This window comes from Pleurodeles waltl, chromosome 7, assembly GCF_031143425.1.
Source record: "Pleurodeles waltl isolate 20211129_DDA chromosome 7, aPleWal1.hap1.20221129, whole genome shotgun sequence".
Classification (NCBI taxonomy): Eukaryota; Metazoa; Chordata; class Amphibia; order Caudata; family Salamandridae; genus Pleurodeles; species Pleurodeles waltl.
In genome coordinates, this window is record NC_090446.1 from 1,515,221,502 (window position 1) to 1,515,238,593 (window position 17,092).

The following is a 17,092-nucleotide window of genomic DNA, read 5'->3' on the forward strand; positions in this document are numbered from 1 at the left end:
ACAGGTCTCAACTCACGCGATGGTAACCACAGGGGTTACTAGATATAACGTGGCCCATGTAGGCTCGTCTATAGTCAAAATCACAGGACATACCACCGAGTTTGGGACCTGTACTCTCTACGGCTCATGGAGGGTCAGTGCTTGAGAAGGGTCTCCTCGCTACCAAGCTGCACAGTCCATGGAGGGCTGGGACGTCTGACCCTAAACTCAACTGCGGAGGCTCAAACCATACCAATCGTTGGTACCTTATCACAGTACGTCAATCGTCAATCACCCTGCAGAAGGTGCTTGACTACAGGGGTTTTGGAACAGCCATTTACAAAGAATGAAACTGTACTAACGTCAATGCATGCACTGTGTGGCATTTCAATTAAATAAAGCAGGGGTTCTTAACCTGGGTCCAAGCCTCCTACTCAAGGGGTCTGCAATGGCTTAGAAAATAACTAACATTAGCAGAGAAGGAAAGTGCACATAAATAACAACCATTTGCAATGCAATGGGTCTCGCATTTGTTCGACCTAGAGCTATTAGCGTAACCGGACTTTTCATGCCACATAAATTAAAAATGAAAAGTACTACAGTTTTACATAAGCGAGACAATTTAAAGCGCCACGCCATGAGCGTGAAGGAGCAAACAAAAGAAAACAGAAGTTCGCTTGCAGTCAAACATATAGGCAGTTATGCAATTATCCATGTAACAGGGTCGATGTCATGCAAAGCGCTTGACTACTGCCCAGCGAGATCGCGCTGCGCAGGAAATACAAATAAAAAGTAGTCCAGAAGCCATGCGGAAAACATGGAGCCTTGTATGTTTTCAGTTGTTGGCCAGTGTGCTCGAAAAGGGATAAACACTGGAAAAGGCACAACATATGCATAGCTTTAACAAATGAAACTGAGTGAATTTTAAGGCAAGCCCACGAACTAACAAAACTGATGAGCGTGACATGGGTGTGGTTAAAAGTCCACAGAGAGATTACAACAGGGGCCAGAGCGCTTCTGCTCGACCCTAAAAAGAAGAATGAAAATTGACAATTTAAACAAGCTCTGTAAATGAGCAGGAATTTGAAATTGAAAGCTAAAGTTAAGTTGGCACCCTTATCTTCATTCGTGGGTGCAACACCACAAGTACAGCAAACAGAATCTAGTGTGGACCATTGGTGACCTTAATTGAAGTTCGTGTGCTACGACGAAAAGAGAACGCGATAGGAGCAAAAATGACAAAGTGATATGCTGGAGTCCAGCATATCACATCTTTTAAAAGTGAAGCTAGCTTTTAAAGAGCTCCAAGCTTCCCATTCAGATTACAATTTCGATTTTTGCTTGGGATTAACATAAAATCTTTCATGATTTGTAGCTTTCCTTGATGTACATTTGTTTCTGTGTTATCAAACAATTTGTTTTGGTGGAGTCCTGCTCTTATTAGTGATTCAGTGGTGGTCCGCAGCAGTCAAAAGGTTGAGAACCGCTAAAATAAAGTATATTTCACTCAAAAAATCTGTTTTTGTTAATTCCACTCTGGGCCATTAGAACTATGTTGAATGTGGGAAATCACTACAATTTGCCTGGACAACTTTAGACGTCATCTTAGCAAGTATATGTGCTTGGACAACCAGTATTTACACATCTTTCAAAAACATTGATTGGGATTTTAGGCAGCCTCTCCTCTGCCGACATGTTCTCTTGTCACTAATTGCATGCAAAGTTCGCCCATCGACTACACAATTAAATGTGTTTTTATACTGAAAACATAAAATGTATTTACTGTTAAAGGAAACCACTTTTTTAAGTGCTTAGATCATTACACAGTCCAGTGCAGTTTTAAGATGCAAAAGGTACCTGTAGTTCAAGATTAAAGTGCACAAAAGCTGTGCCCTAGTACTATATAAAGAGAAGGCGCCACAATGAGGTACATTGGCAGAGCTGCGCATCAGTCCTAGTACTATAACACAAATGGAAAGCTGACGATCAGTCCTGAGATACTTTAGCAGAGCTGTGTGCCAGTCTTAGTATTATAATACAAGAGGAATGCTGCAGATCACACCAGAGGTGCATTGGCGGAGCTGTGTGCCAGTCTTTGTATTATAATACATGAGGAATGCTGCAAATCACACCAGAGGTGCATTGGCGGAGCTGTGTGCCAGTCCTAGTAATATAATACAAGAGGAATGCTGCAGATCACACCAGAGGTGCATTGGCAGAGCTGTGTGCCAGTCCTAGTAATATAATCCAAGCGGAATGCTGCAGATCACACCAGAGGTGCATTGGCGGAGCTGTGTGTCAGCCTTAGTATTATAATACAAGCGGAATGCTGCAGATCACACCAGAGGTGATATCGTGGAGCTGTGTGCCAGCCTTAGTATTATAATAAAAGCGGAATGCTGCAGATCACACCAGAGGTGCATTGGCGGAGCTGTGTACTGGCCTTAGCATTATAATACATGAGGAATGCTGCAAATCACACCAGAGGTGCATTGGCGGAGCTGTGTGCCAGTCTTTGTATTATAATACATGAGTAATGCTGCAAATCACACCAGAGGTGCATTGGCGCAGCTGTGTGCCAGTCCTAGTAATATAATACAAGAGGAATGCTGCAGATCACACCAGAGGTGCATTGGCGGAGCTGTGTGCCAGTCCTAGTAATATAATCCAAGCGGAATGCTGCAGATCAGACCAGAGGTGCATTGGCGCAGCTGTGTGCCAGTCCTAGTAATATAATACAAGAGGAATGCTGCAGATCACACCAGAGGTGCATTGGCGGAGCTGTGTGCCAGTCCTAGTAATATAATCCAAGCGGAATGCTGCAGATCACACCAGAGGTGCATTGGCGGAGCTGTGTGTCAGCCTTAGTATTATAATCCAAGCGGAATGCTGCAGATCACACCAGAGGTGATATCGTGGAGCTGTGTGCCAGTCCTAGTAATATAATCCAAGCGGAATGCTGCAGATCACACCAGAGGTGCACTGGCGGAGCTGTGTGTCAGCCTTAGTATTAAAATACAAGTGGAATGCTGCAGATCACACTAGAGGTGCATTGGCAGAGCTGTGTGCCAGCCTTAGTGTTATAATACAAGTGGAATGCTGCAGATCGCACCAGAGGTGCATTGGCAGAGCTGTGTGCCAGTCCTAGTAATATAATACAAGCGGAATGCTGCAGATCGCACCAGAGGGGCATTGACGGAGCTGTGTGCCAGTCCTCGTAATATAATACAAGAGGAATGCTGCAGATCGCACCAGAGGTGCATTGGCGGAGCTGTGTGCCAGTCCTAGTAATATAATCCAAGAGGAATGCTGCAGATCGCACCAGAGGTGCATTGGCGGAGCTGTGTGCCAGTCCTAGTAATATAATACAAGCGGAATGCTGCAGATCACACCAGAGGTGCACTGGCGGAGCTGTGTGCCACCCTTAGTATTATAATACAAGCGGAATGCTGCAGATCACACCAGAGGTGCATTGGCGGAGCTGTGTGTCAGCCTTAGTATTTTAATACAAGGGGGATGCTGCAGATCACACCAGAGGTGATATCGTGGAGCTGTGTGCCAGTCCTAGTAATATAATACAAGCGGAATACTGCAGATCACACCAGAGGTGCACTGGCGGAGCTGTGTGCCAGCCTTAGTATTATAATACAAGCGGAATGCTGCAGATCACACCAGAGGTGCATTGGCGGAGCTGTGTGTCAGCCTTAGTATTTTAATACAAGGGGGATGCTGCAGATCACACCAGAGGTGCGTTGGCGGAGCTGTGTGCCAGTCTTAGTAATAAAATCCAAGCGGAATGCTGCAGATCACACCAGAGGTGCACTGGCGGAGCTGGGTGTCAGCCTTAGTATTATAATACAAGTGGAATGCTGCAGATCACACCAGAGGTGCGTTGGCGGAGCTGTGTGCCAGTCTTCGTATTATAATGCAAGGGAAATGCTGTAGATAAGTGGTTCCTAACCTTTTGACTCCCACTGAACGATTTGAATTTCAAACATTAAACCAGTAATGAGCACACAAAAAAAACATCAACAAGTACACACCAAACAAATACTCGAATTACTAAAGATATAGGGCCTGATTCTAACTTTGGAGGACGGTGTTAAACCGTCCCAAAAGTGGCGGATATACCACCTACCGTATTACGAGTCCATTATATCCTATGGAACTCGTAATACGGTAGGTGGTATATCCGCCACTTTTGGGACGGTTTAACACCGTCCTCCAAAGTTAGAATCAGGCCCATAATTATTTCATATTGAAAAAATATGCAAAAATTGAAAAATTGTAATGGAAGGTTGGCACTACATCTTGGCGACTAACTTTTCAGTGTTTGGTTTTATTTAGGGAAGGTGAAACCCCAGGGCAGATTCTACATTTCCCAAGTGATGTCTGTTTTTTTTGTTTTAGGTACATAAGATCTGAGAAAGCTTTTTTCACATAAATATGTCGTGGGTAAAGGAAGTAAAACCATAAGGGCCTCTCATCTCTCCATAGCCTCTGTCTCAGGTATTTCATTTGTTTTATAGCACCTCTCACACCAGTACAGGGTGTCAGAGCACTTTACAGGGGACTACAAGGTGTAGGATTCACACGTCATACACACTGGGAGGCATTTTCTAAAAGAGCTCAGTCTGGAGAATCACAGATTCAGAACATAACACAGTGGTTAAAGTTAACTTTTTAAAAAAGAATGAATTTCTACACAAGCAGACCTTTTTTAACAGCATAAGGAAAATGAAAGACGGGGAAAAAAACATAACTTTCTAATTTGTGCATGCAATTTGCATGAGGCTCTTTGATGGCAGTTCATAGCTCACTGTGCTAGATTATGACTGTAACTTCTGAACTGCACACTAACAAAAGAATCTCTGTGACAAAAGCAGTAACCCAGTGTGCTATGTACATAAAATACTGTTCTTTGCATGATACTCGTTCTTAGCAGCAGGCATATTAACCATCTGCTCTACCTTAGATGAGTCAAAACTACCACTAGGTACAACTTCCATCTCTCTCCAGCAGGTAAGTAATAACCAGAGTTCTCTTGATGCTTTTATTTTTGCAGGAGAGCCTGCTGGATGTACAAGGAACTTTGCAGTGCTTTTAAAATGGCTACATAAAAAAGTAATATAAAAATGAATGTGTTTTTAGAGGCCCCAGCTGCAGAATTACCTTCCTGCTGGCCCAGACCTGCGGATCCCCTGGGAATGTGTCACGGACCACATGTTGGGAACCGCTGCTGGAAATCACACTTGAGGTGGATTGGCAGAGCTGTACACATTAGGCCTAGGATTATAATACAAGGGGAAAGCTGCAGATCGCATCTCAACTGCACTGGTAGAGCTATTTGTCAATCCAAGAATTATAGTAAAAGGGAAATCCCACAGATCAAACCTGAGCAGCATTTGCAGAGCTATCACTATAATTAGGGGTGCAGGAATTGTTTCGTCCCCACTGCGGAATGGACAGAATTGAGATTCGGCGTCCTCTAGGGTCATTTTCTAACACGGGCCGTCTCAGTCAGAGGGCTGCTCCTCGAGTAGATTTGCTGCCACTCGAGTAGATTTTCTACTGGAACGGCAGCAGAATCAACTGGAATAGGCGTGTGCTCTTGCACACATCATGGTGCAGTTTGCGCTGATTTTTCAGCACTGCTCGCGCTACTGGCACTAAATTTCAGTGTGTGCAGTACAACATGCACATTTTCCGCCCGTTGGCAAAACTCTTCAGAATCGCACACACTTTTTATGCAACTCTGCAAGGTCTGCCCACCCTTAACTACAATACAAGGAATATGATTCAGATCAAACCCAAGGCACATTGGCAGAGCTTTCTGTCATTTCTAATATCACAGAAGAGCAAAGCCGCAGATCACACATGAGGTTGTGCAGGCCGAGCTGTAGAGAAGTACTTCCATGGGACCCATTGATGCAGGCTAAAATTACAGAGGAGAGTTACTGGTTGAAGCTGGCATACAGTATCTGCCGCCAGCTCTCAATAGTTGGCTCTGCCCGCTGCTCACTGGGTACTTCTTTGGCACATTATTTTCTTAAAGAAAGCGGATGCATGGTTAAGTATCTTACCCGGGCCCGCAGGAGGCGTTCTTTTTCTGCCAGGGCCTCTCGTAGTCGACGTTCCATTTCTGCAATGTTAGGAAGAGAGTTTTCTTGGCTGGAAGAGAGAAAACAGAAGGATATTGCGAATGCAAGGCTATTTGTGGCAGCATGGGTAGCAAACAAACCATGACCTGCATGCAACAATGGGTAATGCATCGCCAGTGGTGGCTGCAAAGGTGAGAGAAAGAAACCATGGCCTGCATGCAACAGAAGTTCAATGCAGCACCAGAGGTGGCTGCAATGGCAGGAGAAAGGAAGCATGACCTGCATGTAACAGCAGTTTAATGAAGCCCCAGCGGTGGCTGCAAGGGTGAGAGAAAGAAACCATGCCCGGCCTGCAACAATAGGTAATGTATCACCAGCAGTGGCTGCAAGGGTGACAGGAAAAAAAAAACATGACCTGCATGCAAATGTAGTTCAATGCAGCACAAGAGGAAGCAGCAAGAGTAAAAGAAAGACCAGGATCTAGATGCAACAATAGTAGAGTTCACTGTGGCTGCAAGGACAGGAGAAAGAAACCATGATCTGCATGCAACAACAGATGAATGCAGCATGCCTACAAGAGTAGGAGAAAGGAACCATTACCTGCAGGCAACAATAGTTCAATGCAGCACCAGAGGTGGCTGCAAGGGTAGGAGAAAGAAACCATGGCCTGCATGCAACAATATGTAATGCATCGCCAACAGTGGCTGCAAGGGTAGGAAAAAAAACATGACCCTGCATGTAACAATATGTGAATGCATCACTAGAGGTTGCTGCAAGCATGGGAGGAAAAAAAAACATCACCTGCATGCAACAACAGTTCAATGTACCCCGACTGTGGCTGCAAGGGTGGGGAAAAGAAACCATGAGCTGCATGCAACAGTAGTTTAATGTAGCCCCAGCGGTGGCATCAAGGGTAGGAGAAAGAAACCAGGATCTGCATGCAACAAAAAGTAATGTCTCGCCAGAGGTGGCTGCAAGAGAGAGAAGGAAACCCTGACAGGCATGCAACACTAGTGGGATGCACACCACAGGATGCTGCTTCGGTAGAAGAAAGAAACCATGACCTGCATGCAACAACAGATGTAGGTAGCATGGCTGTAAGAGTGTGCGAAAGAAACTATAGCCTACATGCAACAACAGTTCAATTCAGTGACAGCATGACTGCAAGGGTCAGAGAAAGAAACCAGGACCTGCATGCAACAATAGTTCAATGCAGCCCCAGCAGTAGCTGCAAACGTAGGAGAAAGAAACCAGGACTTGCATGCAACAATAGATCACTGGAGACCAGCGGTGGCTACAAGGACAGGAGAAAGAAAGCATGACCTGCATGCAGCAATAGTTGAAATCAGTGACAGCGTGACTGCAAAGGAAGAGAAAGATGCCAAGGCCTGCATGCAACAGTCAATGAATGCAGAGACAGCGTGACTGCAAGGGTAGTAGAAAGAAACCGTAACCTGCATGCAACAACAGTAGAGTGCAGCATGGCTGAAAAAGTAGGAGAAAGGAACCATGATCTGCAGGCAACAATAGTTCAATGCAGCCCCAGCGGTAGCTGCAAAGGTAAGAGAAAGAAACCAGGACTTGCATGCAACAATAGATCACTGGAGACCAGCGGTGGCTACAAGGACAGGAGAAAGAAAGCATGACCTGCATGCAGCAATAGTTGAGTTCAGTGACAGCGTGACTGCTAGGGAAGAGAAAGAAACCAAGGCATGCATGCAACAGTCATTTAATGCAGAGACAGTGTGACTGAAAGGGAAGACAAAGAAACCAGGACCTGCATGCAACAGTCTTTGAATGCAGAGACCTTCTGATGGCTGGGGTAGCAGAAAAAAAAACATAACCTGCATGCAACAACAGTAGAGTGCAGCATGGCTGACAAAGTAGGAGAAAGGAACCATGACCTGTAGGCAACAATAGGTCACTGGAGACCAGCGCTGGCTACAAGAACAGGAGAAAGAAACCAGGACTTGCATGCAGCAACATCTGAATGCAGCATGGCTGCAAGGGGAGGAGAAAGAAACCACGTCCTACATGCAAAAACATCTGAATGCAGCGTGGCTGCAAGGGGAGGAGAAAGAAACCATGTCCTACATGCAACAACATCTGAATGTAGCGTGGCTGCAGGGGGAGGAGAAAGAAACCATGTCCTGCATGCAACATCTGAATGCAGCGTGGCTGCAGGGTAGGAGAAAGAAACCATGCGCTACATGCAAAAACATCTGAATGCAGCGTGGCTGCAAGGGGAGGAGTAAGAAACCATGTCCTGCATGCAACAACATCCGAATGTAGTGTAACTGCAAGGGAAGGAGTAAGAAACCATGTCCTGCATGCAACAACATCCGACTGTAGCGTGGCTGCAGGGGGAGGAGTAAGAAACCATGTCCTGCATGCAACAACATCCGACTGTAGCGTGGCTGCAGGGGGAGGAGTAAGAAACCATGTCCTGCATGCAACAACATCCGACTGTAGCGTGGCTGCAGGGGGAGGAGTAAGAAACCATGCCCTGCATGCAACAACATCCAAATGCAGCGTGGCTGCAAGGGGAGGAGTAAGAAACCGTTATCAACACGCAACAGTAGTTCCCTGCATGAGCCAACATATTTTCATGCTGTCTCTTAAGTGTTTAGGCTATTTCAGATTACATTTGTGTTATCTAACATTCCTTGCCTGTCAGTGATGCAAAGCATTATGTCCTAATCAAAATCATACCGGTGACTACATGGGTTCATATATGAACTAGAAGTATTCACGCAGTAACGCCTGTGTTGGAGGCAGATACATCTTTTTTTACAGCAAAAACAGCCACAAGCTGTGCATGAATCAACAACCAGAATTATAAAATTCAGGGGGTTGGTTTGAGGTTGTAACAGTCCTGAATAAACGACAGCCATGCCTGGTCACTACTGTGTCCCTCTTCTTGTGACTAGGTCAACTGAGTAATGTTCAGTGATCATGTGACTAGAAGTCAAAAGTTGCTACTTAATACACACAGGCTTTTCCCACAGGTCCTTCACCTCTGGTTTATGAAAGATTTTCATACATAACAAAACTCTTTCCATCCCATTTTGGTGAGGGCCTTACTGAACTTCCGAAATGGAAATTATTGTTCTCTTCTCAGCCTCCTTACGTCAGTCTAAATCAGAAGTCTTCAAATTGGGGTGCGGGCCCCCCTCTGGTTCCAAGGGGGGGGGGCAAGAGCAGCCCCGTGCTGATAACAATGCTTTGTTTTACTGAATTAAAGATGATCAGTCAGCAAATGGGTGATCAGCATCGTCTTTTGTCACTGATATCCTGGCTGGGAGTGAGCGTCAAAGAGGGAGGGCTTCAAACTCAGTGTGTGAAGGATCAGACAATGGCTACTTTTACACTTTTGAAGAAAACAAAACTGGTGACCAAAATAGTAAGTTGGCAATCATGTTTTTGATTGCATTTTTTTAAAAAGGAAAATTGAACATAACTACAATGTTTAAGTATTATTTAAACATTGCCAATTTTATTGAATAAAATAGTGTAAAAAAAGTTAATTCTGGTGGCTCAATGTTTTGGTTTTTTTTCTTGGGGGGGGGGGTGCAGCATTGAAAAGTTTGGACAGGACTGGCCTAAATAATACATTCATGCCTGGAGCCAAAGCTCATTGATGGAGCTGTTCGTGTTTTTGAGTTGTAGCCCTGGTATTGAAGGTCTGGTTTCTCAAAGAGCGATATCCCATTGATACTCATTCTGCAAATGCGCCTTCGCTTTTAGTCCAGCCCTGGCCAGGGATCACCGCCCAGCTTTGGATGAGCGTCCGTCTCTTCTTGGCCACGAAGAGAACGCTTCTTTTCAGAGTCTGCCATTCTTGAACTGCTTGTTCCGCTGCCTTACAATGCTGACCTACGATCGGGGCCTTTGTTATACCATCCCACTGACCTGTAATGTGTCGGCACGTGCTTAGAGTGCAGTCGGATTGATTACGCACACAGGCAGGGGCGCAAGCCTGCAGGTCGGATGGGAGAGTTTCTTCAATTGGTGCAAAAGGGGACCTGCAAGGAAGACGTCTAGCGAAATTGCAACGTGGTCGGTGCCGGCAGTGCTTAATTTGTAAAGTAAAAGGTGCCGGTGCCCAAAGCCCTCCTCTCAAACACGCAGCTACTGCAATTAGATGTGTGAATATGGAATATTGAGGCAGCAGAATCCTGGGGCCATCACGGGCCTCTTCAATCCATATAAAGCCACTCCCTGCCCCTTCAGCTCACTCTTGCAGCGTTCTCCCTTTGTGGCGCTTTTCCGTCTTTCTCTTCCTCCACCTTTCCCAAATGTGTCTTTTGCTCGCAACAAATGCTTGAGGCAGAAGATTAACCCCTGGCCCTAAAAAATAAGTGCTGGTGCTCAGCACCGGAAACAACAAGCACAAATTAAGCACTGGGTGCAGGACACATTGAGGACTCAAAGGTTGTAGTCCGAGCAAAATGATCTCTCTGTGTGAGGTACCAATATCTTCTCCAAGAAGCATGGACTCTGTGCAGATCTCTTCAATATATACAATCACCGTATACCAACATGACAACTGTGGGACTGGAAAAAAGGGAAAGGCTTCAAAGGGAGACATTCTCACATCACCTGATCTGGTGCGGACCATCAAAAAATGATGCACACGGCAACACCGTCTCTCTTATCTTTCCTTTAGTGATAACTTGATATACTTCTATTCGCTTCACCACAACCCAAAGCGGATGAAAATTTTAAGATGGTGCGGATACATCAAATATTGTGGAAGAGTCTGAATTTAGAAGATGCCCCGGTCATAATCTAAGCCAAGGAGACAAAAGGCCTGATTTAGAGTTGGCGGACGGATTACTCCATCACAAACGTGACATACATCCCATCCGCCATATTACAATCCTGTTATATCCTATGGGAATAGTAATACAGCAGACGGGATATCTATCACGTTTGTGATGGAGTAATCCGTCCGCCAAACTCTAAATCCCCCAAACGTCACTTTTACATTCCCAGTCACTACATAGTGGGATATCCCCATCATGTGAATCTATAGTTGATTCATGCTTTAAAAGAAACTGGAATCCCAGAACAGAAAAATCGAAACCAGGATTACAATTTCAGCTTGGGTGTTAGCCACACTCCTATGTCCAGCATTGTTTACCCTACTGGACCGCTCAGTCATATGAGCCTCTGCGAGTTTCTTCCTCACCTGAATGGCAGGCGGGGGATGCTCAAACTTGGATTCTTGCAGATGGACCCATTGGACAAGCGCCCATTGGAGACACCATTCACCAGCGGGTAAAGTGGGTTCTGGAGCCGGGCCACCTGCATGGATGGGCTGCCCATGATCCCTTGGGCTCCTGTGATACTTCCCAGGTTGGCCAAATGGAAGGTGAGGACTCCGTTCTGGGCTGAAACAAAATAAAAAGATAAGAACATTTGTTAATGGGCATTTCAGCGGAAATATACATGGGCAACACCGATGTGGAGCCTACAGGACATATTGGCATCGCAGATAAGCAAAGAGCCTCCATGCAAATCTGAGTGAAACAGATCGTCATGATGGCATCTCAGAAAAGACAGAACTGGCATGAGGGTATCTAAGAAAAGACGCAGAGTTGCTATGTGGGTATCAATCAATCAATCAATGGATTTGTAAAGTGTGGGTTAGTACCCTGGGGGTATCCAGGTGCTCAGGGTTGTCGCTGCGCGCCAGTTACTCCTCAAACAGACATGTCTTGAGCATTTTCCTGAAGTTGAGGAGGGTGGGCGAGGTGCAAAGGTCAGGGGGAGGTTGTATCACAGAAAAGCAAAGGTGACCGGTGAGCATCACAAAAGATAGAAAGGTTGCTATGTGGGCATCACAAAAAGAATGCAGAGCTGCCATGGGGCACCGCAGAAAAGAGGCGGCGCATCAATGAGCAGAGTAGGCAGTGAGAGCACAGGGCACCTGGAAGGTGGTCAAGTGAGCATCACGGGCAATAAACAGAGCCCTCAAGTGGGCACCACAGGCGTCTGGCAGAGCGGCTCGGTAGGCGTTTCAGGGAACTAGGGCTGCAACTATGTCTGCATTGCCATGGGTGATCTGAGATGCTGTATCACCTGGGCACCTCAGAAAGTTAGAGTACCAGTATGTGGGCATAACGGAAGCCACGCAAGGGGGCCATGCGGGCACTGCAAGTCATCAATGAATTTGTAAAGGTCACTGCAGCGGGCAGGAAGGACCACCATGGGGTCATCTGCAGAAGAGGAGCACTGACCACGTTGGCATTGAAGCGAGCAGGAAGGATGCCCATGCGGGTGTGGCAGTGTCTATGATTTATGCCCATCACAGGGGAGGAGCGGTGTAGATGAACGGACATCACTGGACATGTCCTGTGTGGCTATCACAAGGCCGGACAAATCGCTGGGGAGTGTCCAGAGCCGCCGTTCAGGCTTCGCAGAGGGGCGTAGGGCAGTGTAGCAATGTTGCAAATGTACAGCTAGACCAGCTGGGCATCACTTTAGGCAGACAAAGGTACCATGTGCGTCGTAACGCAGGTTGCTTCGCTCAGGATACACATCGTGGCATGTCAGCATGGCACAGGATTCAGAATGGGGACACTCCTAGGGCACACATCCTTGGCATCTGGGCATCACAGAAAAAGTGACGTGGCCATGAAGGGCCTCTGGGTCAGGTGGGCTTACAGAAGATGCACAATTTGGCCATCACTGGGGACATGCAACAGCAGTCATGCGGGCATCAAAAAGAATATGAAACAAGGGCACATGGGTATCTCGGGGGGGTGCAGTGCCAGGAATGTTCGAATAAGTCAGTCCAATAAATCAATCCTGTTCTTAGAGTGTAGGGTACGTGCCTAGAGCCTACTAAACGCCAAATATACACAACTGAGTACAAAAAACGAGGAATGGGAAATAAGAATAAATAGGGGGACATTTTACATTGAATCCTTCCGGGTCAATTTAGAACATGAGAGCAAAGATTGCGTTTCCTAACAGGTCACTTGTACCTCCCAGGCAGAACAATACTCATTGCCACAGTTTTAAAAGGAGTGTGGTTGTATTATTACTGTCTGTTACACAGCCACAGGTGAGTGAGGCGGACGTCCAGATGTGCGCTGTTTGCAGCTGCTTGTAGGGGTCTGTCGGGATCGGGTAATCCCTGCTTAATTTGTTTAAAAAAAAAAAGTGCCAGGAGGTCACTGAAGCTTGCACCACCCATTGCCCCTGCCAGCGCTGCCAATATAAGTACAACCACTAATCATTACACTTCTACAAGTGTGACAGTTCTGGACCCCCAGAGCTAAAAGTGTGACTGAGAGGCACATATTAGCTATTTTTAACCGATAGTAAATAAATACTTGCGCTCGTACTCTTCGCTGTATTAGACAACTGCGCTACCAGGTGGCAGAATGTCAAAAGAGCCGATGTTAACAATTAGGTGCCGTGCCGAGCACCAGAAAGCGCCGGCTCAAATTAAGCAATGCAGGTAACAGTCCCGAGTCCTACGCCAACCCGAGGCCGAAGGCTGCAAATCTGCCTCAGAGGCCTGACTGGCTGGTGAGATGTGGGTGTACTCCCTGGGACACTGGTCGCCAGCCTGAAACGACAAACGGCGATAGAGGGTGGACAGTAGTGTGTGCCTGCCACTCGAGGGCTTTAATGCTTTCAGATACAGCAAATGACAACACTCCTTACACCTAGGTGCAACAGTGACACCTAGTGGCCGCAGGGAAAATAGCAGCCAGGCTGGGCGAGCTGCTGTTATGTGGCAGTTCCTTACACACAGCATCAGAGAACGCATTGCAGGAAATAAAAAATATGAAGAAAAGCGTTTCAGGGTCAAAATTCGTAAGGGTGTAAGTAAACCGAGGGACAGTCCTGCCGATCCAAGCCTGGGGTCTGTAAGCTGTGTGCAAGCCAAGTCCCTGGCCGGATGTCTAATGCGTTAGCCTGTAATGTATAGGTAGCCCAAGCTATGGACCTACCGTTTAAGGCTGGGACTAAACAATCCATCTGAGATCTTGACCTAATTAATCTCCAAACTTAGAGCCTGTAAAATCTATGAAACCCAAGAAATTGACCTGTTTTTTAAGACTCTGGCCTATAAAATGCATGTAACCTGAGAGCTTGACCTGCTCTCCAAGGCTGGAGCCTATGGGAGCTGCTCAACCCAATGTAAGTCCTTCTGTTCTAGGCTGGAGTCACTGGGCCACTGTCTAAGGCTCTTGGTACAGTGCAGCACTCTGAGGCCTGAGGTACAGCCCTGCGGTCTAAAGCCTGAGGTACAGCCCTGCGGTCTAATGCAGGAGGTACAGTCCTGCAGTCTAAGGCATGGAGTATAGTCCTGCAGTCTAAGGCATGGAGTATAGTCCTGCAGTCTAAGGCATGGAGTATAGTCCTGCAGTCTAAGGCATGGAGTATAGTCCTGCAGTCTAAGGCGTATGGTACAGTCCTGCAGTCTAAGGCATGGAGTATAGTCCTGCAGTCTAAGGCATGGAGTATAGTCCTGCAGTCTAAGGCATGGAGTATAGTCCTGCAGTCTAAGGCATGGAGTATAGTCCTGCAGTCTAAGGCGTATGGTTCAGTCCTGCAGTCTAAGGCTCGGGGCACAGTCCTGCTGTCTAATGACAAACGAATGAATAATACACTTATAGAGCGCCGCGATGCCTTAAGGCATCTCGGGGCAGAGTGGTGACCCGGAGGAATTCTGTCCGGTCCCCCCCGCCCCATTACAAAAGCTAACAAAATGAAGGGAGCCAAACAAACGTGGCACACAGATCCTCGCTTCCGCCACCCGGTCTGATCCATTGATGAATGCCTTCCAAACACCAACACCTCGGTTTCTTCGTCATTCAGCTTTAAGCAGTTTTTACTGATCCATAGGGCCACTGCGTTCAAGCGGTCCTTAGAGCTGGCCGCGGTGGCTGCCAAGTCACCCGGAGATACAATGATCTGTGCATCATCTGCATAGGATACAGTCTGAAGCCCAAATAACCGAATCAGTCTGGCAGCGGAGAGATGTACACATTAAAAAGCATCGGAGTCGACGAGGAGCCCCCCCCGGCGCCCAACACGGCAGCGGGAAGGGGGCAGATCGAACATCTCCTATGGTGACCTGTTGTGACCTCTCCGTCAAGAATGATGCTAATCGCTTTAGGGCCACACCCCGAATCCCCGGGGCCTGTAAACGCCCCATCATCGGGTGGGGGAAATGGTGTTACAGGCTGCGGACGGATCCAAAATCACTGGGGCTGCGGCCCGGCCGGAGCCCACGAACCGTCTAATGCCGTCAGTCCGGCACTGAGGGCAGTTTCTGGGCCATGCGGACTTCTAACCCCAGACTGCACATTGTCTATCAGTCCCCATTGCTCCACACGCATCATTAGATGTCCATTAAGATGCTTCTCCAGAATCTCAGCTGGAATCGGGAGCAGGAGACTGGACGCGCGTCCTTCAGTTCACAGGGATCGAGGTTCGGTTTCTTGGGGAGAGGCCTGAGGGCCCCCCATAAGTGCTTTACTCAGACCGGCGGCTGAAGGCGGGGCTACGAGGTTTCTCAGCAGGACACACCTTGGGTGAGCATGTCTCTAGCGGAGACCCTGATTTCAACCTGCGGAGACAAACCTTGGTCTCGTCCACAGATGGGGGAGGGGGGGGGGGGCTGACAGAGAGACAGTCTGGGCCTCCAACTCCTTCCCATCCGACTGCCCGCTTTGCTCCTGCGAGGCGCAGCTGTAGCCATCAGGAGACCCCTCTTGCCTACCGGACATGAATTCTTTGCAGATGTTTGCCACTTAGGATGGAAAGAATCCTGACAACATACTGTTGAGCTCAGTTGAGCCCTCGCCTCCTGAAGATGCCGTGGAGGCCGCAAGCCGCTCAACCAGTTGAAAAGCTCTGGAGCTCGCAGATTGAATCTTATCTCTACAAAAGCGAGCCTGTTCTTCCCCAATATCCAGTTTATATTCTCTGACGAGGTCCTTATAGGCAGGTGTGTCATGCACCTCAGAGCGCTTCCTCCAGTGGTGCTCTGCACACCTACACCCCTGCCTCAGGAGCCTCAGCCTTCTGGTGAACCAAGGGGCTGTGGGTTCCCTCCTAGGAGCTGTATGGCTTCGGAGCGGTGCAACCTCTTCTGCTGGGGTGGTGAGCCGTCCCATCACTGCCCTAGCTCCAGGGTCCGCATCACCCCCCTTCGGTGAGGGGCACACCCTTAAGTGTTTTCCAAAGATGCAGCTCATACCTCTTTCCAATTTCTTTTTAGGGTTGCGGTGGGAGATGCAGAATTCTTAAACTATTTCCAGATGGTCTAAGACTCGAGGTACCCTCCTGCTGTCTAACTCAGAGTACAGTCCTTCTGTCTAACTCACGGGGTACACTCCTGCTGTCTGAGGCTCGATGTACACTCCTGCTGTCCGAGGCGTGAGGTACACTCCTGCTGCCTAAGTCACGGGGTACAGTCCTGTCTGAGGCTCGAGGTACAGTCCTGCTGTCTAAAGCTCGAGGTACACTCCTTCTGTCTAAGTCACGAGGTACACTCCTTCTGTCTAAGTCACGAGGTACACTCCTGTCTAACTCACGGGGTACACTCCTGCTGTCTGAGGCTCGATGTACACTCCTGCTGTCCGAGGCGTGAGGTACAGTCCTGCTGCCTAAGTCACGGGGTACAGTCCTGTCTGAGGCTCGAGGTACAGTCCTGCTGTCTGAAGCTCGAGGTACACTCCTTCTGTCTAAGTCACGAGGTACACTCCTTCTGTCTAAGTCACGAGGTACACTCCTTCTGTCTAAGTCACGAGGTACACTCCTGTCTAACTCACGGGGTACACTCCTGCTGTCTGAGGCTCGATGTACACTCCTGCTATCCGAGGCGTGAGGTACAGACCTGCTGCCTAAGTCACGGGGTACAGTCCTGTCTGAGGCTCGAGGTACAGTCCTGCTGTCTGAAGCTCGAGGTACACTCCTTCTGTCTAAGTCACGAGGTACACTCCTGCTGTCTGAGGCGCGATGTACACTACTGCGGTCTA

At 47.7% G+C, this 17,092-nt stretch overlaps 1 protein-coding gene across 6 annotated transcripts in view; it reads right to left on the minus strand.

Annotated features, from left to right (window-relative positions):
- PHLDB3 (pleckstrin homology like domain family B member 3) overlaps nucleotides 1-17,092 on the minus strand; it is a 166,158-nt gene that overhangs the window by 21,710 nt on the left and 127,356 nt on the right. For all 6 annotated transcript variants that reach the window (XM_069201320.1, XM_069201318.1, XM_069201316.1 and 3 more), the window contains 2 exons: nucleotides 11,275-11,476; nucleotides 6,063-6,150 (listed from right to left, as the gene is read on the minus strand). In XM_069201320.1, coding sequence (XP_069057421.1) covers nucleotides 6,063-6,150; nucleotides 11,275-11,476 — 290 coding nt within the window. The remainder of the gene's footprint in view (nucleotides 1-6,062; nucleotides 6,151-11,274; nucleotides 11,477-17,092) is intronic.